General features: G+C 36.9%; 1 protein-coding gene across 6 annotated transcripts in view; it reads right to left on the bottom strand.

Annotated features, from left to right (window-relative positions):
- Nucleotides 1-25,746, bottom strand: part of diaph3 (diaphanous-related formin 3) — a 320,772-nt gene that overhangs the window by 259,454 nt on the left and 35,572 nt on the right. For all 6 annotated transcript variants that reach the window (XM_084394616.1, XM_084394618.1, XM_084394615.1 and 3 more), the window contains 2 exons: nucleotides 22,453-22,626; nucleotides 16,146-16,250 (listed from right to left, as the gene is read on the bottom strand). In XM_084394616.1, coding sequence (XP_084250742.1) covers nucleotides 16,146-16,250; nucleotides 22,453-22,626 — 279 coding nt within the window. The remainder of the gene's footprint in view (nucleotides 1-16,145; nucleotides 16,251-22,452; nucleotides 22,627-25,746) is intronic.

Here is a 25,746-nt window from a genome sequence, read left to right as displayed (position 1 = left end):
TTTGTATAAAAAAAAAATTCAATAAAAAAGCCGTTATTTAATGTCATTCACCAACGTTTTGAGGCTCTCTTTTTTTTAAGTATCGGTTCAGGCACCATTTAGGCACCGCTACCGTTTTAAAAGTATCGATTTGGCACCGGTATCGACCGGTAAAAACGATACCCAATCCTAGTTGTATTCACAACACAGTACGGCCTCCCGAGTGCCTTGGCCTTATATGTTTTTTTTTTTTTTAATGGTACACAAGGTTTCTTCTTTGCCTGTTACTTTAAGAGATCTTCCAGGGATACCCCCTATGCTGCATAGCTATAAGACCATTAAAAGCAAAAGAGGAAAAATAACTAATTAACCAGTTAATAAATGAGTGGGCATTTCTGTCAGTGCTGAGAGCACACTGTTGGCTATTTACATAACCTTTAGAGTAGTCTGTGAATTTCCATTTTCTCTCTATGCTGAATAAAACATTCCTAATTTGACTGATGAATGTTGTGACTGCCTAATGGTAGCACTGTCCTTGGAAAAGAGATCAGCTCAGAGTGCCTGTCCCTGTGTTTTAATGAATCTGGGGAAACGTCCAGACTATAACACAAACACTGTGTGCATCTTAAAACTAACCCTATTCATTACCTCAAGCCTTAATTGGTTTTCTTTTTTAATTTTCTCTTTTTTCACTCTACACTTTTATCAATGCTGAACATAAGGGTTGGCGATATGGCAAAATAATTCTCTCTTTTTTTTGGTTGGTTTTACTATTTTGCAAGTGACTGAGCATTACAGCCAAACTAATTTCCTAATTTTAAAAACAAAGCCTTACAAGGTAACAAAATTCAAAATAATAATAAATAACAACAAAGGCAGACATTAGTGGCGAAGATAAAAGTCTTTGTCATTATTGTATTTGTTATTAACAAATAAGAACAAAGAGATACACATTACATATACACAACATAATATACAAATGAAATAAACAGTGACTTATTTCTTCAGCTACAGTAGGTGTATTTAACAGTAGCATTCAAATAAGAAATTGAATGAACAATTAAATAAAAAATAAAACACTACATACTTCACTGTATAAATTATACATGGATTCTTATTAAAGCTACTGTATAAAGTTCTTTAGTCAAGAGCAGTGAGTGATTTTCTCTGTCTTTTGTTGTTTTATAACATTAAAGCAATAGTTCCCCCAAAAATGAAAATCCTGTCTTCATTTACGCTCTCAAGTTATTTTAAACCCAAATTAGTTTTTTTCTTCAGTTGAAAATAAAAGTTATTTTGAAGAATGTGGGTAACCAAACATTTGCTGGTCCCCAGTGACTTCCATAGTAGGCTATGTCAGGGTTTTTCCTGGCTCAAAACAAGGCGGAGGTTGTAAAATCCTGATCATGACTGAAGAAAACACTTTTTACGAGCACATATTTTAAGTATTTTAATAATAAGATAAATAGATTGTTATTTTGAGGACACTACTGTTTCTTTCCCACAGGATTTTGTGAAACTGGTGGCTGGACCTTGGTCCCGTTAGGTGGGTCCGGGGGCATGCTCCTCCGTAAGAGAATTCTGTATATTTTAAAGATAAATTCATTAATCTGGTGCACTTTGAGAGTTCAAAATTAAGAGCTCCAACCCATGTTCAGTGTGCAAATTGAACAAAGAAAAAGCCTGTGCATTGAATTGTACCTGAACTTTAAAGGGGACTCTAGGGCTCGTGCGCTAGAGATGTGTGGATCAGCTCTAACGTCACCTGAATCCGCTGTTAAAAATAAATCATCCGCCCGCCAACCGCTCAAATCTATGATATTCTCTGATTTAGATATCTGCACCTGATCACCACATTACAATTATTCAAATTCTCAGTGTTAAGCCTGATGATATGGCAACATATCACACTGAAGAAGGCTGCTTTTAAATGAACATTTGTTTAAAATCAAAGTTCTTTGGCAAAATTGCATTTTAGTAGCCTAAACACAGGCTTTACTCCCTTCAAACTTAAATTATCACCGTTTCATTACATCATTGTTGGAAAACACTATTAACAGAATTATTAACAGAATAAATCTGTTAAGTTTGTGTATATTTTTAGTTAAAGCTGTTAAGTTATAACGCAATCTTATGTAGGGTTTTTCCTTTGAGTTTTATATAATGAGGTGCTCTAGGCATGTTTTCCTTGACTGCTTTTCCCTGAAGAGAAATACATTGCTGAAAAAAGTAACGCAGATTTGTTGCGTTTTAACGTGAAATGAGAGTTCCGTGTCTTACATTAATGATTTATATCTTATCAACCCGCGACCCACCCAGTTAATTTAATGTCATTTTTTATAACTTGGCCCGTCCAAGCCGCGGATTATCTAATTATTATCATCACTATCAAACGCTTAGAGAATGGACACAGGCCGGGAACCTGCAACCGAACCGTCTCGGTGGAAAAGGGGTATCGGTGCATGTGACAGTAGTTGATATTTTTGTCGACAGCCGGAGGCGGCACAAAATTTGAAGGGGGCAGCCACCTCAATTCTCTATGCAGGAAAAACGTGGTGTATTTTTTTCCTACTGTGGAAGTCAATGGGGACTGTTTGGTTACCCACATTTTGTGTTAAGCACAAGAAAGAAAGAAATACAGGTTTGGAACAACATTAGAGTGAGTAAATAATGGCAATGTTCATTTTTGGGTGAACTATCCCTTTAAGGACAAGCGGCAGCATGTTTACTATTAGGCAGCTGTCACTTTAAGACCTGCATGTATCTAAAATACAGACAAGCATCTGATTTTCTCTCAGCTGATTACTTTCACTTTAGACATAACCAGCTGTGTTTATATAAACATTGTGTGTAATTTTACAGTATTAGCGCAATAAGATTCGAAAGATAATTTAGTCCAGTAATCAGGCACTGTTTGACAGGCTTTTAGTGTGGGCGTGCTTCGGGTATATGCGCTCAGAAAACCGAATGTTAGAACAGCGCATCAGCACGCTAATGAAATGTTTAACTGGCAAGGCTTTAAAGCACATGCAAATAAGGAGCTTTCGTGAATTGCAGTGTCCCTTGAGTGTAACTCTAACTCTGCGTTAACGTGATGTGAATGTATGTCGCGTTGTACAGTATGTTCAGATGGAGGCACCAGAACTGCAACTGATAGAATACACTCTAGCACGATACGATATTTTTTTCAAAAGCAGATCGTGGAGACATTTTAATCGACCACGATCAAAAATCATATCGCACACCCCTAGCTGAACATCACCTAAAGCATCACATTAACATCTAGAAAGGATACAGGCAACCCTTGTAACAAAGACTGCATGATTTAGTTGTTCACAGTTCCTTTTTGTATTTTTAGTCAAAGAGCCCCGTTTTGATAGACATTTAATGGCACTGTCGAGGTGTCGATGAGTCGTGCCTAGAAATGAACAAAGCTTTTGATTGACTGTCTGCCTTACTCTCCTCACAGTATACAGAAAGCAACATTGTACAACTGCTACAAAAGCAAAATGGTGAAAAACTGCATTATTTTGGGGAATATTCAACTAACAACCTGTGTTTGACAAAACATTGCCGTATATTTTTGCAAAGTTCTCGGTAAAAGGCTGCCCACGGTTATGCACTGGATGGTGTGATAAGGTCAAAGCACAATGGTCTTTTTCAATAGCCACAATCTTTTTAGAAGCACATTTTTTCCAAATCAAATTATGACCAATGTCACACGTTCACCTTCAGATCTTCAAATAGATGGAAAATAAACATTGAAAATCTGACCTCCAGCCAAGGATGTCTTTAAAATACTCTTTCCAAATCTTCCTGGAACAACCATACAAAGTCTTTCAGTAATACTGAAACAACATCCCCAACAATGTTAACGCTAAGGTCTGTTTTAAACCTCTAATTCTTGGTATCTTTAGCTAAAAGAAAACAATGTACTTTAAGTATTTATTTAACTTTTGAGTATTTTATTTACCTCAACAGCTATGTCTTTGTTACATGGTTTTGATACATGGTTTGTATGCAGCCACCACTGACAGCTTATCAGGAGCTCATTCTGAGAGTTTATTTGCTGTGCAGCGGGTCAGACGGTGGTAGAGTGCAGGTAAGGATGCGTAGCTTGATGCAACAGTATTAGGCATGCTAACAAGGACAGAAAAACTACACTAGATGCTGCGTGAACCCTTATTATTCTCTCCCAATTACTTTGACTTACATCCACAATGGTACAGATACAAACGCTCTGTGTGGTTTATTAGCGTTGTCAATCATTACAGCCTTATTTGCAAGCACACACATACACAGACAACAAAGCTTTTTGGAGCCAGGAGACTGTTTACACTGATCTGTGTTTTAATGCCATGCCATTTTCCATGGCTATTTTCATGGCTTAAAAAAACAGGCAAAAATATAATAAAAGATACACAAAATATCCATGACAGTGCGACCAACTGAGATGAAGCGCAATGAACTGAGATTTTAATGATTATAACATGAACATATAACATGAACTTAATATTAAGTGACTTACAATTTAGGAACAGTATGGTTTTTGCTCTATTTCGTCAGCGAAAATAGATAAAAAAAAAAATATATATATATATATATATATATATATATAGCATCTCCTAGCCAACATGGGTGTTTTGTTTATCAATTAATCTGCGTTTTCAAACAAATCGAGTGAGTCAATGATTCAATGACCCATTCATAAAGACAGTCGCTTGCTTTGTTCCTGAATGAATTAGCTGTTTGAACAAATCGATTGAATGAATGATTCAATGACAAAAACAGTGACATGCCACCCCCTACTGGTGGTTTTAGTTTCATTTTTTAAATATCCTTTCAATTATTTAAATCATTTATTATTTCTATATTCAAACCCGATTTAAAACAATCTCATAACTAGGGCTGTCACTTTAAGTTCGAAAATCGATTGCACAATCGATCAGACCAACCAACGCAAGTTTCGAAAATGAAAATAGGGAATCGATTTTAACGGTCTTTTCTCGGAGCGCGTCCAGCTCGTCACGATACGCCCGCAGCGAACGCGTGTCACACAGCAACTGCAGGCTCTGACAAACACATAACAGCAAATTATACTTCTGCATAATGTGTCTCTTTTTACAACAAAACTGTGAATTCTGCTGGTGTGCAGACAATCGCCTACATAGGCGAAATTTGTTTGACATTTCTAAGCGTAAACACAGCCATGTTGAAGTCTGCAGTGATGTTTTTCATTGATGTTATGGCAGTCCACTCTGCTTATTGTTTTTCGAGAATGTTGCACTCCTGTTTGTCACTGTGCACGAAACTTCACGCCAATAAATCATCAGGAATATTGTGCGTGTCTCAAGCGCCCTCTTTACATTCGTCCTAATGCCTGTTAGTTGTCCGTGGATTTGGCCAAATTTGGCGTTTTAAGTGGAAACGTCTTTAGACATGGAAAATCGATTTTACAATCGATTCAATGAACACTTATGTCTCAAAAATCGAACAGGATTTTTTCACAAAAGTGACAGCCCTACTCATAACATTGTCATCATGAATTTAAATGCATTCATGCCACTTCTGAGCCTCATTAAACAGTCAGTAAATACCTAAATGCCACCTTTTTGTTCTTCCATGCCACCTCTGCAGTGCAAAGACGAATTTTGTTGATACTGATTTCATTTGATTGGTAACGTATTCTTCCAGATTGTGTCTTATTTTAACTCAATTTCTAAAAAATAAATGTAAGAATTTGACAAAAGATGACATTTAATGAGCTTAAAAAAAAGTTTAAAAAAAAAAGTAAAATAATCACCTCATAATGGCAAAGTAATTTCTGTCATTGATCAGAAGGTGCTCCTAAAAATAAAACGTGAGCATAGAGCCCTGTATAGAACATAATATATCTTTGACAAATAAAATGGAGTCTGACTATTAAAAGTAGGGTTGGGTACGACATCTCCTTCTCCACTGGAAATCTACAAAAGCCCCTTCCAGCTCTCAATGGCTAAGGGATGTTATGTTTTTTCTGAAATTAGAAAAGATTAAATATTCTCTGAGAGGTGATTCCAACAAGTTTTACAGTAAATGGAAGCCCTTTTTAACTTTCTTTAAATCTCTTCCTTCTTTACCCCCTGATTGATGGAACATCAGTGTTGATCTATAACGCACATTGGGCGCCATATTAGTACGCATGCAGTTCAGAGAATTGAATCTGTCCGATTTAGGCCTACAACACGTCAATTCATCCACTTCTCCCGAAATACATTAAAGTAAGTGGCTGGTGAAGTGCGAGAAGAATAGAGTAAATTTTATAGTTACCTACACAATGTGTATCTAAACCAGGGTCCGAAATTAACTTTTTGGCTCACCTGCCACGGAGACTGGTAGATGAAAAAAAAATCCACCAGCCAAGCATATTTTTTACCGGCCAAAATAAACAGCCTTTTTTTTTTTTTTTTTTTTGAGAATTGAGATAAGGTATTATGTTGAATACAAACATAAAAAATTGTCCAGAGCAAAATTTGAAATGTAGCCTATAATAAATAAATAAAATATCTATCTATCTATCTATCTATCTATCTATCTATCTATCTATCTATCTATCTATCTATCTATCTATCTATCTATATTGATCAAAATGAGAGAAATATATGAAACATTACTATCATTGGGGTGAAATAAAAACACGTTTTGTCAGTTTTGTTGCCTGACTCATGTGGAAGGGAAGGCAGAACGTACTCAGTTACTTGTAACCTCGGTTCCCTGAGAGATAAGGGAACTCAAGTATTGTGTTGCAAATGCTATGGGAAAACTCCTTTTCTCGAGAAAAGAACGGCCGTGGTGTGTAAAGCAGAAGCAGCCTGGCCAGCGGCGGAGTATGCACGATCCGCGAGTGCTGAAGACGTTCTGCACGGCTTAGATGGGTGAGCGGCCTTTGCTTCCAGTGGCGGGAGCTCCGTCAACAGATGAGAGCGTTAAGAGGCAGAAGAGCGCGTGCTGAATATTTCATATTTTGGTATGAACATTCACCCGCCAGTGTGGCGGATAGCCTTCTGAGATTTACTCAACAAACGGAAATTCTACCCGCATTTGGCGCTTGGCGGGTGTTAATTTCGGACCCTGATCTAAACACTTCTTCAATTTATAATTGAAAGGATTGTTATTGCCGCTTCCATAGATATCAGTGTGTATTTTACTAACTATAAATGTTGTTTTTCTAATACTTGTGTATTTAAATGTCTGAAACCTAAAATAAATCTTATCTGGTTGAAAACACTGAATAGTTGTGATATATGACAGCGTTGAGCGCGTCTCTCTCTGGCTCAGCGCCAGCCAAAGCGCGAACGCAGATTTGAATGTAGAAGTTGATGATCACACGATCTGAACGTTCTAATCACACCAGTGTGAATGATCGTATGCGTCAAAGGGGTTAGCTAGCGATCACATGTGGTGGCGATGCTTCTTACGTCCGTTTCGGAGAACCAGAGGGCAAGTATTTCAACCGACAGCTGAGGCATTTAAGTGGCACTGAAATCTGCGTTTTGATTCGGTCCGGTTACATGCCAGTTACTTGGGTACCAGTTCCATATCGGTGCCTGGTTTCAGTACCCAACACTAGTTTAAAAGTCTTTCCAAAATCATCAGTTTTTCAAAAGCACAATTTCGTCAAGAAATTATAACTATCACTGTCCAAGTTCAGCAAAAGAGCCCCAGACCATCATGCTTTGTGCTCAATGTTCAACAGTTGGTATCATACAATGAAGATCCAACCTACGTGACAAACCAAGTATTTTGATTCATCGGACTAGAAGACTGATGGAAAGTATGTTCACTGATACCATGCCTAAATATCAGGCTCACCCAGAGCTAGATTTTGGATGGTGGATTGTTTCCTGCATGTAACATCTGCCAACTCTATTGTTCCTTGCTACAATGAAGTGGATGAATTCCAGAGCACATATCTGGAGCAGAACAAAAGGCCAACCCTGCGAATAAGGGATATATTTATTAGTCCCATCATCATCCCAAGTATTAAAACCCAATAATTATTTCATGACCAACAATTTTGCGATATTTTGAGGAGGACACAAAAGCGGAATGGAGAGGTTAATCTTTATAATTACCAACCAAGGTATTATCCCACGAGGCAGACGGGGACTGTAAGAATAGCTTTGATTCTGTTGATTCGTTACTTTCAGAAGCGTTTCTCTAAATATGTGACACACACATGAACAACGGATCATAAATAATGGAGGAAGGGATTATGATGGTGGTGATTAAAACATGTTTAGAAACTTAAATATTTAAGTTTATAAATATAAAATATAAAATAAATATGACTTGATGAAAATGCTGAAATATATAGGCTAAACTAAATACAAATTTAAATCTATCAGTTTATCCATCAATTAGTCTGTCTATACATCTGCCCACCTGTCCGTCTATCATCTATCCCAGTGTTTCCCAATTTTTTTTTTTTTTTTTTTAAGTCAAAGCACCCTTTGAAAACGCTACAAAATTTGTGGCACCCTACATTAGTGTTGTCACGATACTGGAATTTAACTTCGATAAGATAACTTGAAAAGTATCAATATTCGATACCACAGGGAAGAACAGCTATATATATATATATATATATATATATATATATATATGCTACTGTCATATATTTTTTATATTATCACATTTTTTTATCCATCCATTGAAAGTCTAGTCAATCAATCATTTCTTCTGAAGAGATCAATTTATATGATGACAGATTTTAATTTAGGATTTTATTCATATATAGACATTGCTCAATTATCATTATAACTATCTTACCTAACTGTTTGCTAACTCAATGTATATTGTTTTACAATGGGGTCATTTTGTTGCAGTAGAACAAGATAGCTTGATTTCAAACTTTGAATTGAATTTTTAAAAAGACAAGTAAACAGTCAGTAATAAAATAAGAACAAATAACTGACTAATGATAGAAAAAAAATTAATAAAACGGAATAAAGATACAAATTAAATAAATTGCTTTAAGTTTTTTTATGTAGGTCTAACAGTAGTAGGGTTATTCATGTAAGAAATACTACAGACACTGAATAAAGTAATTAAATGTAAAAAAAAATCTTGAATTGTTTTTATTGTAAAATGTAGGCTACTGTACACATGCGTTGTTGATCTCAACGGTTTACATTCATTTGAGATTTTCGATCCACCTACCTTTATTTTATTCAGTGAAGCTTATATGCAGTGTTATTTTACATTTGATTACATTAATAAATGTCTGTACCTGAAAACTTCTGTTAGACCTACCTGAAAAACCTGAAAGCACTGTTTATTTAATTTGTATCTTTGCTCTATTTTTTGACCAAAGAGCCTATTTTTCAAATTAGGTTAATGCATTTTTCCAAAAGAGCCACTGTTTTACGTCATACGTCGAATGTGTTGACGTGAATATATTTATTTTTAATATCAATCGCATCCCGCTCTTTACTATTTCATTTATCCATGTTCCATTATTATAAATTTTAATCAGTATCATCATCCACTGAAAACTGCGTGGATTATCATAAATACTACACATTTATAGGGCATAAAAGCAGGGTTTTTCCTGCATTGAACATTTTTTGGCGGCCACCAAAGCAAGTTTGAGTCTCGCCAAAGCGTTATTTGATCGGTGAGTAATGTAGATGACTGCTGCGCTTGTGACCGGGCGCATGTTTAAATCAGAGAACTAGCAGAGAGAGCGCCCCGGTCGCACGCGCGTACTCTCGCCGTCTTCAAACTAAGCGATGTCTTGCTCTCTCTCCCTCGCACATATTAATCAAAATCAATTGACTCAATGGTAAAAGGTCGGAAGACCGAAGTTGAGTTCACGTGGAGCATTCAGAGATTTTTTTCCCCTGAATTACCACTGGGTGTGAATTGTGCTAAAAAAATCTTCTCTGAAAAGCATTCCGCACATTCAGCTGACATAAACCACACTTTCAATAAACGAACAAAACCTATTCAGTGATGAAATGTTTTCTGTGTTCACAAATCTTGTGCTATGTCCTAACTGCCGGGATAAATCACACAACGCGTTGCGTACACGTCCGCTAATGACACGTCCGATTCGCGAACTAATAACTCATTTGAACCGATTCACTTTAATGAATGGTTAAAACAACTGATCTGTCCAACACTCTCTTCAGAAGTCTCTTGAGTTCATCAAGAGACTTCTGAATCAATGTATAACAAATCTGTAACACTTTACAATAAGGTTCCTTTTATTAAACTCTAGTTAACTACATTAGTTTAAATTTACTATTAATAAACTGCAATTCTACAGCATTTATTATTCTTTGTTAATTTCAACATTTACTAATAGCCTACAATGACTAATTAATGTTAACAAATCAAACCATATTGTAAAGTGTTACAAACAAATTATTTACTCAGAACACCTCTTAAAACGATAACATAAGTGTGCTTACCCCGTTTTTTTTTTTTTTTTTTTTTTTTTTTTTTTTTTTTAAGGAAGAGTGGTTAGCAAGATTTAGCCTTAATAAACTACAGTATTTGCAGGTTATTTATATGACAATTTGTAGAAAAATTCCCTAAAAATTCATTTAGTTTAGACTGGAGTGAGGTGAAACCAGAAAAAAAAAAAGTGCAAAGCAAGTAGTTGTTAGCTAGCTTATAATTTTATTTAATTGTATATATGGTAGAAAATTAGACTATTAGTTAAAATAAACTTTTGAATGCTACTTTTTAATATTGATATGATTATAAACCAAAATAATTATCAGGTCTAGCAAAGAAGGATTTTATCTTACAAAGCTATGAAATCCAGTGGTAAAATCACAGCTTTTTTTGAAAAAGCTTTTTTTTGTCGGCCACCACCGAAGACCATTTGTGACCCAGGAAAAACCCTGAAAAGATCTCTGCAGCAAAAGCAAAAGAACCCGGTGAAATGTTTTGATGCGTCTCTTGGCACAGCAAAGCACCAGATTCAATAAAATGGTAAATCACTTTTTTTATATAGCCTACTTTTACATTTTCACTGCTGTTCTAAAAATTGTTTTTGCCATTACCACAAACAAGCTACGTAGCTGCTTGAGTCTGAGTGCAGGAGTTCAAGGATTTCTGTCGTCTGATCGCGCACTTTGGCCTGTACAACTTTAAATATATTATTATTCGAAACTTTTCTTTTGATTAACTTCGGTAGATACAAAGGAATTGTAAATGGTTGCTTTTTCTACCTACCTATCATCCAATCCATCCACCTAATCTATCCACCCAATCCATCTATCCTCCTATCTACTGTATACTGTATTCATTCTACTTAGTACCTACCCATCCATCAATAACAAATTCATGAATTCATTTTAGTTGACTGAATTGACTTTCAATGACTGTCATTTAATTTGACTGCACTGACACTATTGTATGAAAACAATTGAGCTGGATGATGACATCACTGTTTGCATTTTGAATGCCACACTGTCCATCACACCGATATGCTACTTGCATTTGAACATCAGGGATTTGTTGTTTCCAGCTCTTTTAATATTACTTAATGAGCACTAATCAAGACCTAATGACAACGCATCAATTTCCAAAAGAGCAAAAGCTTTGAGTATGAACATTCATTCAAGGTACAGCGAATGGTAATTATACCCACACTCTATGCTGGCAATGGCAAGGTGAATGTTTTAAAAGGTGAATGTTGTTAACAGAGAGGGAGAGGAGCCTATGCCAGAATCTATAGTTTCAATTACCAAGCGAGACGAAGGAGCAGAGCCAACAGGAAAGGCTTCACTGAAAGGCAATTATTCGTCAAGAACACGGACAGGGGGTAAACAACCAGGCCTGAATGTCAAAAGACAAGAGATTGAGAGAGTGAGAGATGAAGGAGGGCAGAAGCATGCGGGTGCATGATAGAGAGAGAAAGAAACTCCAGGACGTTTTCCACATTTAAAGTAATGTCCATCCATCAAACTAGTCAAGGTAGTGTGAGGAGAAGCTTATTTGAGTATGAAAAGGGAAATTCCGAAAACACCAATACATCACTGTCTGTTCTGCCCAACAGATTCAATTTTTATAAAGGATTTGCAATACATTTTATGTATAACCTAAGAAGAGAGGATGTGCAAAACCCTATACATTTTCAAAATCAAGTAGTTGGTGGGTTCCTTGAACGAACAGGCAGTCTAAACTGAAGCCCAGGATAATAAGGCTGGTTTTCAGGTTCACCTGACCCTAGGGCTGCACAATTAATCGAATTTCTAACCAAAGTTCAAAGCCGCGATTACAAAAAATCAGCTTACAATATTCTGCGTCGTGTGTTTAGAGCATGTTACGTTGTGAGAGGCGAATACGACAACTTCAGAGAACCCAGCACAATAGGAACTACCAGAGACGTAAGTGTACACTGAAATAAAAAGTCTCTCACCTCAGAAAAACGGACTTTCCTGTCCTCTCAGCCGCTATACTGCAGTAGCGCACTCTTCAATTGCATGCGCAAATGCGGCGGAGCGCGCTGTATATCGCTTCACTATATAAAGCGCAAAATAAACAAGCATGCAACGTCGTTACGTTTTAAATTAGAAAAAAAAACGCGTTGTCCAGATTCAGTATCTGCAGACAGATGAGATGGTGTCAGGCTATATGTCAGTGTCATTATTCTATCGTTATTTTCATAACTTGTTACAAAAAAAAAAAAATCTCTCACCTTAGAAAAACGAAATGTCATGTCCTGTCATCGTTATACTGTGCTCGTAGCGTGCACTCTTTAATTGCACGTGCAAATGTGCCGGTGCGCGCTGTATCACTTCACTAAAGTGCAAAAGAAATACGAGCATGCAACGTCGTAAATTAGTAAGTAACGAAATAAAAGTAAAATACCAATAAATCAGGTTATTGGTAAGTCATGCAGGTATGATGTTCATTCTATTTATCAGGAGCAGCTTCCATGTTTCTTTAACAGTTCTTGTAAGTATTGTGTATCACCATGGTAGCCTAACTGTTGTTTCCATAACCCCAAAATGCCACTTATTGGTTATTTCTATATTTTTATATGACTGTGGTGGCTCATACCAAGATTGTATTAACAAAAACTAGTTTGGGACTGCTATTTAATAGCTTAACTTCTAGGCCTATACTGTTTATTTATCAGTATTAGTCATATTCTTATATTTTATTATGTTAAGTACTTGTGTGCGTCAAAAATGTTTGTGTAAACAAATGTATTATAATAGGCCTATATAATTCCTAAAAAGGTGGGTCGCAGCTTGATGACCATGGGGAAATGTGGGTCCCATGACCAAACTATTCAAAACATCATTCAATGTGAATTGTGATAATCGTAATTAATAATCGCAATTACAATTTCAAGGGAATAATCGACAATTATGATTTTTGTCATAATCGTGCAGCCCTACCTGACCCCAAGGTGTTTCTAAAAACAATTACTTGATTAAATGGTTTAAATTTGCAAGTGGTTTTTCAGCCTTCATTTTTAACCTTGTAGATAAGGTTGTAGATCTTTAAGTCTACTTCTTTTTTTTAAGTCTGGGAATGCAGGGTAAGAAACATTCCTATAAATGTTTAATAGTGTTCCTTTTCAAAAGCCTTGATTTCTGTCAAACAACTTTATTGCCTTCAAAAGGTTTGTCCACCAGCGTACACTAAAATTAAAGATAAAGGTAAAAAATAAATATAAAGATAAAGGTTCCAAATGGGGTTTTCACAGCAATAACTGTGATAGAGAACCTTTTGTGCGACTGAAAGGTTCCATAGATGTTAAAGGTTCTTCATGGAACCATCAATGCCAATAAATAACCTTTAATTTTACGAGTGTAGTGTAAATCAACATGGATGAGCGTCATGTTATTTATTTGATAGAATTAAAATGTTGGGTCATTTATTTAGGTAATTTTATCTGAGAAAATTCAAAAGATTCCAATACATTGGGAGTTTTATCATGATTGTCCAAGGTCAATGAGTTTCAGCACTCTAAATGTAGAAAAAGAATGCTGATTGGAAAAAACCACAAGTCCTGACCAGCCACTCCAGATAACAAATACAATTCAAATTGAATCATCCTGAAATCTCCAAGCACTCCAAAATAATTAAATTCTCAGCGGAAAGAGGGGAGCAGCATTATAATTAAACTCCCTTGTTCTTGTTTCTCTTCCACCGTTCATAGGCCCAGTAAATGAACACAAAGCTAACCGACAGGAGGATTAGATTGGGGAATTAATTTCGGCAGAAAAACATGCAGTTTTTATCCATCTCGCCTGAATCTTGCATATAGTGTTTCCACTTGTGTGTAGCTATATCGTGAAGTGGAAGAACTGGAGGATTTGTTGAACACGCTCAATTCTAAGACGTGTACACTTGTCAGTCAGTCTCACCAACACATCGGGACTTAAAAACAGACAAACAATCCTCTAAGCAGCATGGCTTAAAACTCAGAAATTAATCTAATGCAGAGAGCTCCAAACAGCATGTATAAGGAAGAATGCTTGGGGCAAATAACTCCCACCTATAGTTTTTGATGAGCACCTGATGCTTTATTTGTTTCCAAAGCTAATCTAGCAAACTCTAATTAATCAATCAGCAAGTTGATTAACATACAAGCCGAATTAGGTATACAATGTTGATAAATGTAAAAGGGGACATATCATGAAAATCTGACATTTTCCGTGTTTAAGTGCTATAATCGGGTCCCTGGTGCATCTACCAACACAGAAAATGTGAAAAGTGACAACCCAGTAGCTGTTTTGGTAAGCCCCTCGCTGAAAGAATGTAAAATAAAAATAAGCCGATCAGATTTCACTCCACTTCTGACGTGGGAAGGGGATCTTATTATAATATTTCCGCCCCTTAATCTGCACGTTTCCACCCACGGCGCCGCCATTTGGTTTTGCAAGCGACAACCAGTTCTAACGCAATGGCAAAAGCTTGAGCCAAGCATGTCAACTTGTGTAAAAGTTAAATATGATGGTACAAGCAAGTTGATTAGATGAATCAATGCAACTCCACAACAACTACATGAATGTATTCACTAACCATTCAGAAACATTCATGTGCATCTAAAAGTTGCAACCTCTTCCTGGAGTCTCTCCGTAAGGCTGCACTTCACTACTGGTTATTTCTGAGATTTTGGATGAGTGACATTTGCGTGTTTTGTAATTGTATCCAAAGCTTGTGTAAAGGATCGGCCCTCTTCTGAACGAGGGCGGCGAGCAGCAGCTCATTTAAAGGAACACACACAAAAACGGTGCGTTTTTGCTCACATTCAAAAAGGGGGCAATTTGTCAAGCTATAATAAATGATCTGGAGAGTATTTTGAGCTGAAATTTCACAGACACATTCTGGGGACACCATAGATTTATATTACATCTTGTGAAAAGGGGCATCATGTCACCTTTAAAGAAGGACTATTAAAAAAAAAAACCTTCTCACTCCTTTTAAAGCCATTACAGATCAATTGTTTTGGCATCACTGAGAAGCCAAACTTTCATATTAAAAACAAAGGAGGAGGAGGATTTATATTAATGTCTGTTTTTATTTCTCAACAGCATCTTCTTCCTCCAGTATTCTAGCATAAAAACTCGACTGTTTGTAGAAAAGTGAAATGGTGAATTACACATTGGGAAATTATGTAAAATCACATCTTGCCATCCTTTCCCACAGAAAAATGAGTTCATAAGTATACATGAGGAGACTCAACACCTCCCTCTCACCTCAGGACAAGAGAACAAAAGAGACAAACTAAAATGAGGGCAATCATCTCCGATAAATACAGTCTTTAGCCTGTCGATGTCATCATAAGAGGCCTGCAGTTACAGATATTTTCATCAGGTCAAACCCACCAGTACAATAAACTCACACACAGTCAGCACAGGCATACAACAACAAATTAACAAAGACATACATGCACATGGTGTCTCTGTGGTGGTCCTGCACTTTAGCTTATTATTTTGTTGTTTTACAAAGACACTGACACATCTGACATGGGATCGAGTAACTGATTGGAGCAGTCTGTGACGTGACCTCTTATGGTCTTTAGGTCAAACTAGTCTGTCTTATTCAGTATCAGGGTTAATTATGGAAATCCATTATGAAGCAAAAGGAAGCTCGTGCTTTCAGGTTTATATGTTAGTCTGTGTGGCTGCAATTATTATTTGACTTACGGTTTTTGCAGCTGTGATTATGTACTGAAGGACCATCTCCCTTTTTGTGCCCAAGTCCTTCTCTCTGAGTGGTGCTTTCTTCTCTTCACTAAGATTCATATCCTCCTGAAAATACAAACCACATACAAGAGAAGGAAAATATCATGTTACAAGAAAAAACATCAAGTCCTTCAGTATTGTGACCTGCTTTATGAGAATCTCCATCATTACAAGCGACGGAACATTTGATCCAAACAAAAGAGACTACTGAATCATATACTGATTAGGGGTGGCACGGTTCACAAAACCCACGGTTCGGTTCGTATCACGGTTTTAGGGTCACGGTTTTCGGTTCTGTACGGTTCTTGTTGTTATTTTTTTCTTTTAATCTTTAACACTCCAAAAGTTTACGTCAGCATATGATATATAGCTTAATTATCTAATTATTTATTTATTTATTTCATAAATGGGGCGTGTTTGCAAAACGCAGCTTCTCATTTCCCATTTCGAAGTAATATAGTGAGTGAGCGGTCACCGTGAGGAAACTTTCAGTGGCCCTGGAGGTCCATCCATCTGGAGAGCTACGTGGGCTGTGTCAGACAGTTCTTTGTCAATTTCTCCTCGTGTCTCGTCATCATAGGCGTAATTTGCGGGTGGGACATGTACCCCAGGGTCGATATTGTCCCCACCACTTTTGAAACATCTCGCGGCACGGATGTACCAATACAAATAAATAAAACATCTCCAGTTAACTAGCTAAACTATGTTAAATAAGAAGCAATCTAGCGCTGAAATTAGTTTTTTTTAATCAAGTGATCAAAGTGCTCGTTGCCGCTGCGATCAGTGGCGCTGATACAGTGTTCTCTTGTGGCTCGCGCACACGCCGCAGTCTTCACTCGGACGCGCGCTTCAATCCGTTGAGGAGACTCTCTATTCGTTCCGGTGAAATCACAAAGCAAAATTCACACAAATCTGTCCCTGCTTGATATACAACCACTGATAAACAATCGGTTTTGATGAACCTATGACACGCTTGGCAAGAGTTCTGCCACTGGACCATTAAAGTAGGCTACATTTGTGAAACAGTCGACCTATGTATTTATTCACGTGAAAAAACAACATAGTGGAGTAGATCTCATTAAATGTCTAAGTAAACCCAGTGTACTATTTAAATCGATTGCTGGACATCATAATGTTATTCTACACACATCTGATTAATGATTTAGCATTGTATTAGCACGGGCACGAGGCTACATTGCGCATGCGTCGAAGTCGAACCGTGCGACGCACACACGCACCGAACCGAGACAAGCGAACCGAATGGTTCGGATGTTTTTTCATGTACCGTGCCACCCCTAATACTGATATCTACATATTTCTGCTCAAAAGAAAAATAGTACTGGAGATGCCGGTTGTTAACTTTGCAGAGAAGAGCAAAGAGCTCTCACATCTTTCAATGCTCACATGAATCAAACCATGCCTAACATCTGTTCTTTTTGGAACTGCAAATAAATGAAACCGCAGGATGTCAACCTCTACTCGTGAATCCATCAGGCAGATACGACATTAAGAAAAAGGAGATGAAAATGACAAAAACAAAGAAAGACTGATATATTTAAGACATTGAAGTATTACAGGAAAAAGGAATATAAAATTATTATTAAAGCCATTTTATTTAGACAAAATTTGCATCTACATATAATTTGGATAAATGCTGCAAAATTGCCATGCTGGGTGTTGATAGCGCACGAGCGCTAGTGAGACTGAAACAGCACAGGTTGTATTTAAACTAAACTCTTTTAAGCTTTGCCAATTCAAACATTCAAGAGAAAAAGACGCGAAAGAACTCGTGCACGCTGTGGGAAGATTTGTTTGCGCACACATCCAAAGCGCGCACACAGAAAGCTGAGTCTCAGACAGCGCACAAATATTGAGTTCTCTTTCAAGTCTTGCGCTGTTTGGACAAATTCACACAAAAATTATGTCAACATGGCTGTCTTGGGGAGTATCCTAGCAGACATAGTCAGTTATGTCTTAAGTGAGTGAAACAGTCGAGGCATGTGTATCAGTAAATTGGATCAGTGCATTATATCCTAATATTGCTGTATGTGTTTTTAATGTTAATCAAACAACAATAGACAAGGAAATCACTCTCTGCTCTTGATTGAATAGCTTTTGTAACTTTAATAAGGATTCGTCTTTAATTCATACAGTCAAATATGCAATGTTATTTTACATTTAATTACTTTATTCAATTTCTGCACCTGAAAACTATTGTTCGACCTACCTGAAAAACTTGAAAAGCACTGTTTATTTTATTTGTATCTTTGCTCTATTGTATTAATTTGTGCTGTTGCTCAGTAGTTAGATTATTTATTCAAATTTTCTTTATTTTTATTTGAAAGTAGACCTTTTCTCCCTGAACAATAGCACATACTGAATCGTACTGAAACCGTGACCCTAAAACCGTAATGCAAACCAAACCCTGAGTAATTTGAACCGTCTGTTTACTATGGCTGCGTTCACAGTACATTTTTGGGATTTACAGCAACAATTGCTTACAAGTGTGAATCCTGAAACGTTTTGTTCAGTCAGGAGATTAAAGCAGCTGCTTGAATATGTTCATTCAGCTGTATGATGAAACCGCATTCTAACTAACCATAGCGGTAACCATAGCGACAGTGTCAAACATGGCGGTGTCCATAAAACCGTGAAGTTTTACCATGATCGACAGCACGTGTCCAATCGAGGCGCAAGTTCATCCATTAGATATTTTAAATAACCAACAACAGCGTTAAAAGCTTTGTAACCAGTTGCATAGAGTGCGTTTCAGCCACGGCAGAATGCTGTATGAACGCAGCCATATTAAGCACAAAACATGAGACTGACAACCATATTCCAGTTTTACAGAGTGCGCAGAACACCATTTTATAAAAAGCGTTCGCATTCTATGCAAATAGACTATATTTTTTTAGGTAATCGATGTAATCAATTACGTCAACGCATCTTTCCAGCCCTAATGGACAGCGTTGGATTTTCACTACACTTAGTCTCAAATTTATGTCCCTTCAATTTTCAGGGCACATAAGCCTTTTCCCATCACTAGATGCATAGAAATAAAATTGATTTTTTTTTTTTAATATACATGTACTGACAATATGTAGATGTAAAATATGTACTACTTGTAAACAGGTTAGTTTGATCCAGAAGTGTTAAGAACTATGTCAGCTGGCTATCGCTACCGCAGCTTTGTGTGGCTGCATTTCTTTCCCCACCGTTATGGTTGTGATAATTTCAGAGCATCAGATACTATAGGTATGTGTAGTTTTTACATTTAGTGAAAGTTCTGTATAATTTAATTGGTTTAAACGAACAAGCAATTTTGCTACGCTGGGTCTCTGAAAGCTAAAACTGAATATAAAAATCTGCCCTGGTTTTTAAAGGAAGTCATCAAGTGTTTTTGATTAAATACTTTGAAATATAAATAACTGATTAATAAAAGCCAATTTTTGCTAAACTTGTATTATAAACATCTGTTGTCTATGTGGACACATTTCTGTGTGCAACTTTGTGAGATCTTTTAAAGATTAGTACCTAGCACAAGCCTGATTGATGAAGTCATGAATTAGAAAAATGTAATGGGCCAATTTCTGAAAAGATTAGAAATTAACAGTGAAACAGAAATGAGCATGTTCATAAATCTGAACCTGTTGTACTGCTAAGACAGACATTGGCAGATATACTTGGCAATTTCACTTCCAAGATTACTGAAGCAACACGTCCTGTGCCAAAGAAGGAGAAGGAGAAAGAGAAAAGAACTAGCGTGTATCCGTGGACAGTTTATAACTACCATCAAAAGATAGAAATGGCGTGGAAATCTCAAGGCAAAAGACAGAACAATAAAATCGATAAGGGAGGGAAGGAAAGGTAGATGAGAGAGAAAAACAATAACAGCTGCATACGATGTTCCTAGTGACCTCCAATCTTATTTCCCTATCCCCACAGCTTCTCTCCCTTTCATCCCTTTCCAGAGAGGATAGATCAGCAGAGCCGTTTAAGATTTCACTCATGGGTTAGCAGGCGTGATGCAGTCCTCGTGTGTCAGAGCGAGAGAAGGAGAGGAGGATGCTGGGATAGGTGCGGATAGGGCGCAGAGCGGAAAAGCATCCATTACCACTGTTGGCCCTGTCACCTCTGCTGGCATGCTCATGTATCCAAACCCGTACTTGCCATGACTAATGACTGCGTCTCTGCCCACGTTATCCACACTCTTCCTTCTCTACCCAGCAGTGGTTGCTCCTGTCACTCAATCCTGCGCTTGGAGACGCTGCTCAACCGCTAACACTGCCTCCACTCTTAGAAAGGGCAGAGACAGGGACCTCCGTACGATAGCGCTCAGGCAATGGGAGACTGTGCAATGTTTTAAAATGATACTTGAGAGAAATTGGATGAAATAGATAGATGTGAGTTAAATGTATGGCAAAAGTGCAATCAGTTAACTTTCGACAGCTGCATAATTGTGTACATATCTAAAAGTCCAAACAAAAGTTTTTAAAGTGAAGATTTTTTACTTCATATAAGAAACCTGAGATGAAAGGTCAAAAAGTTTAAAAAGAGAAAAATAAATCTTATACAGGCCTAAAACTTTTACATTTAAATTGATAAAAATATTAGTACAATAAATAAAAATTTCAACAGGCATTCTACAAAATCATTTTTATTGTAAGTGCTTATTAAATCTGACAATGTGCAATTTTGCAATTACTTAGTAATGCCTAAGTCCAAATCAAAACTATATTGTAGGTTAAGCATCAGTTTAAAAAAACTAAATCATTCAAAACATGTACTTTCTTTTATTTACCACAATAAACGAAGGTGCTTGCAAACATTTGTCCGTGACTGTATGATGCGAGTGAGTATGTGCATTTATAGACATGAGGGCCTTGTCCTTCTCTGAATACAAGCTGATTGAGGTCAGTGCCTCATAACAATCCATTTCATTATGAAAAGGTTGCGTTTCTTAAAACATAATTGCAAATAAACCTCTAGTGATTGTGTTTGAAAGGTTGATAAAGGTCATTGTGTAGGAGTGATAATTAATTGGTTTTATACATGTCCACAGTAAGCAGACATGTACAATAGCGCGAATGTATATCAACAAATCCTTTACGGTCAGAAATTGGGGCTCATTTACTGACCACGTTTGTTTTCAATTTTATTCTAAATTTACGAAATAATTTAGAAACCACACGTACGCAAAAATCACATTCTCTGAGTGGTCCTATAAACTTATTAAGATGGAATTGTATACATAGCCTACATGTTTCATCTTAAGTATATTTAAGCAACATTTGTGAGAACATTGTTGCTAATTATCTACGCCGTTTTCAAGATTAACTTAAAGAAAAGCAGGAGTTAATCAGTAAAGTAAAACCTACACCAGAGCTTAATTTGGTGCAGAAAGCCAAAGCTTTTTGATAGTTGCATCTTTCCCAAATAAACCATAAGTATATCAGGGCCTTTTAGTTCTGTGTAAATTAAATACAAAGGCTACTAATCCTGATTCCTTAAAAAAATAAAGCATTCTTTTGTTGTTTTATCATCAACATTAATGACAGACACATATTAGGCTGCTGTCACTTTAAGAGCAAGTGCACAGATCCATTATACTACTGTTACACATGCGTTTTCTTTCTCACAAAGATACTCGCCAAGACCGGAATTTTGACAATTTTGTGTGTGTTTTGACGCTTGCCTTTTGCCAATGCAATGTGGTGATGTTTAGTGCATTTTGAGAGAGAGAAGACGCAGCACCACTGAATCAGACATGCCGTTTGTGAAATTACACCTTTAAAAATTTTTAAAAAAAATTCTGTGTGGATTAATTTACTCATACAATCTATATGCTAAAGTGAATAAAAGTTTGCGGGAATGATGTTTTGAGGACGGCAGACTTGAGGATCTTGCTGCGCGTGCTCTCAGCGTGACTTTAGAGAGCATCATGTTTGCTGAGAACGACAAAAGGAAAGGTGTGCGGAAAGCCCCTATATGGACATGGGTGTGTTTTTTGCAAATTACTAACCTTGTGCACGTGGTCACTCATTTAGAATACTACAAATTCATTACCATGCAAACAAGGTTAAGAAAATGTGCATACGCACGTTTTGGGAATCAGGAGGAAAATTTTTGGAGAAAAGTTCTCCTGTGCGTATAGATACCAATAAACCTCGCAATTATTAGTGAATGAGGCCCAATGTTTGTTTCTGTTTATGTATTTATGCATTTCAGAATTACATCGTATATTTGTCTATATCTAAATACATCTTACCATCATTTTCTCAAAGAGGGCAAGGATTTCCTTCTCCGATGTGATTTTTGAAGAAAGCTCCTCAAATTCAGAGGAAGTGGACCAGTCACCAGAAGAGGAATGCTTGGACATGTGGGAGAGGTGTGGCCGTTCCTTTTTACTGCCAGGGATCCGGATACTGGAAAACCTGTCCAACTAAGAGAAAAAGAGACATTTGAGCGAGTATGAGTGAGACTGGTTATATGATGATAAATTAATTAGCCTATGTTATGTTGATGTTATTTTATTTTTTTATTTTTTCTCCATTTAGTTGAAAGTGCAAAATATACAACTTTGGGGTCAGTAATTCACAATGTTACAAACGATTTTTTGTTAAAATAAATACTGTTCTTTTGAACTTTCTATACAAAGAACCCTGAAAAAATTATCACGGTTTGCACAAAAATATTAAAGGGGTGGTATAATGCCCTTTTCACAAGATGTAAAATAAGTTTCTGATGTCCCCAAAGTGTGTATGTGAAGTTTTAGCTCAAAATACCCAACAGATATTTTTATATAGCATGTTAAAATTTTTACTTGAGGGTGAGCAAAAACGCACCGTTTTTGTGTCTGTCCCTTTAAATGCAAATGAGCTGCTGCTCCCAGCACAGAGGGCGGAGCTTCAAGAGCTCCTGTGTGTTAGCAGCTCCGATTACCTCACGCAGACACACTGAAAATTTCAAAAACTTTTAGCCTTTTATGTTCAAAGGCTAGACGATGGAGAGATTAAAGTGACAACATGTAGATTGCAACAGGACATTTCTGAATGGTTAGTTGTTGAATTTATATTGCTGATGTGTCATCTAGTCATTGATTAGCATATTCTGTCATGATAATCTATAAGTCGCGTTGCCGGGGGAGGGGTTTATGTCAATTCTAGGGTTGGTGATGTCACTAACCCAGGAGGAATGTCGTGTAGTCCCAACCAGCCGTTTGTTGTAATCCTTAAAAAAACGATTCAAATATCTTCCTTTGCTTTGAACTTTGAGCATTGCAACTTTGCAGATGTTGTTTATGCTCAAACAGCAACATTACACACTAACTAAAGTTAGAAAAGTAAAATCAATCAACCACCCCTTTAAGCTACGCAACCGTTTTTTAACAATGAAATAAAAGCAAATGTTATTTGAACACTAAATAAATCAGCATACTAGAATGATTTCTAAAGGATCATGTGACACTAAAGACTGGCTGAAAAAAAAAAAAATGTGAAATGCATTAAAACAGAAAACAGATTTAATTGTAATCATTACACAACATTACTGTTTTTGTATATTCTGTGTTTCGTAAACTGTGTAAAAAAGGTTTAAAATATAAATATTACAAAAAAACTAGTGCTGGGCTGTGTGACCAAAAATGTATATGAAATTTATATTAAATAATTATACCGTTTCACGGTAAATGACAGTATTATTTTTCCAAGCATGACTGGGTGTTAACCATATTTTCTACTGACTGAGAGAAAAAAAAACTGCAGTAGATTGACTTAGAAAGCCCTATTTTACTGTAATGAGGGAATATTGTAGAAAAATTCCACACTAGTTTTCATACAGGTTTACAAGGCCCCACAAAATCATGCTGTTTACAAAGAGGTGCCAGCAGGAGGCACTTTAGGAGCAGTAGAAATAGCGGTTTCCCCGGTAACGGCTGTACACAAAGCAGTGAATCGCTCATAAATGCTGCTTTATCAGGAAAGATAAAGAAAGATTAGGCTAAATTAAAATAATATCAATATCAGACAGTCAGTTCCCTTCAAAGATGCATTCATATAAAAACAACCGTGCCGCATTTTGACTTTAAAACGTGCAGTGCGCATGTTTATTCAATGATGTCAAAGACTTTTGGAAAACCTATTTGTGGCGGGCAGTGTTGATATTGTGAACCAATGTATGGGAAACACTGTAATATTTGACAGCTATCAATTATAGTTTAACCTATCCATCTTCACCGTCACGGTTAGTAACCCATATAGCTGTGCCCTCACCACAGTGCAACAGTGAAAAGGGACCCTCTCAAACAGTGTCGCGCCGCGTTCCGAACGTTGTTTAAACGACATACTGTACATCGTTATTGTGGTATATTAAAAATTCCTATCATAACAAAAATAAACACCGGTATTCGGTATGAACCGGTATACCGCCCAGCACTACATAAAACCAATCAAACTCTAACATCTGCTCCAATCTCATTTGCTTGAGTGGTCAAGTGATGAATCTGCATTTTTGCGGATTACAGCCCAACAGATGTCTGTTTTAAAAAATTAAGTAATTTTTCACTACTTTATTTGCTTATTAAAAGCCTACTTTAAAATATTGTTTATAGTGTATTTTCAATCCATTTATTAAGCTAAGTTAGCGCGGCAAAACTGACTCGGCCAAAACTGACTCGGCCCCATCCAAGCAATTTGCATGCTATGTATTTGGTTGCCATGACAACTTCACATGCATGCTGCTTTCTGTAGTCATAGTAAAATAACTTCAATATTATTATATGGCGTTACATGGAGTGTGAATGTGAATATTTTCTACAGTAAAAAAAAAAAAAATTCACTATAGAAAAGCTAAAATGTGATTAAAATGGTCACTGACAAAAGCGAGAGGCTCGGTCTGAACTGAAGTTCAAAAGCTTTCAGATCTTTATCAAATACCCACTTTAACCCTGTGAACATCAGTTAAAGCTTCCTTATTGTAAGCAGACATTCATTAGAAGTCAGTCAGCTCCACATTCAACATGCCTAACAAACAGAGCGTCCGCAGAGACAGTGTAACTTGCCGTCGATTTATATCGAGATGGTGGGCCCCCGCATCACACAGATAATGATTTCCTAATTGGATTAGATTTGTCAGAGAGCTGTTTTCTCTCCCTAGGCCTGTGGGAGCAACAGGGAGATGATGGGAGATTGAGATGTCAGCGTTGGCTGAAAAGGTAGGTGGTTTATTTTCAGAGGCCTTGCCCCCTTTCTTTCAAGGGGTGGGTGAATTAGCAGCAGTTATCTTCGAGAATTTTTTTTGCCAACGCCACCCATTGCGCATTATCTTGGCGAGAAGGAGAGCAACACGCTGAGATAATCAGCAATGACACTGATGTAAAATTAATTAAACACAAGCAGTAGATCAGAGTGTAGCTAGCGACTACAGTGCACAGAGCCGATGCAGGGAGCAAATGTGTGGTGTCTGATACCAAACGACACCATCATCTGTCTAATTTTGTTTGCCACTGCCCTAAAGCGCCTCTTCGCTACATTGAGTGATGGCACTGATCAGTTTAATCACAGAG

The sequence above is a fragment of the Rutilus rutilus genome (assembly GCF_951802725.1).
Source record: "Rutilus rutilus genome assembly, chromosome: 22".
Taxonomy (NCBI): domain Eukaryota; kingdom Metazoa; phylum Chordata; class Actinopteri; order Cypriniformes; family Leuciscidae; genus Rutilus; species Rutilus rutilus.
This window is presented reverse-complemented; position numbering and strand designations above follow the sequence as displayed.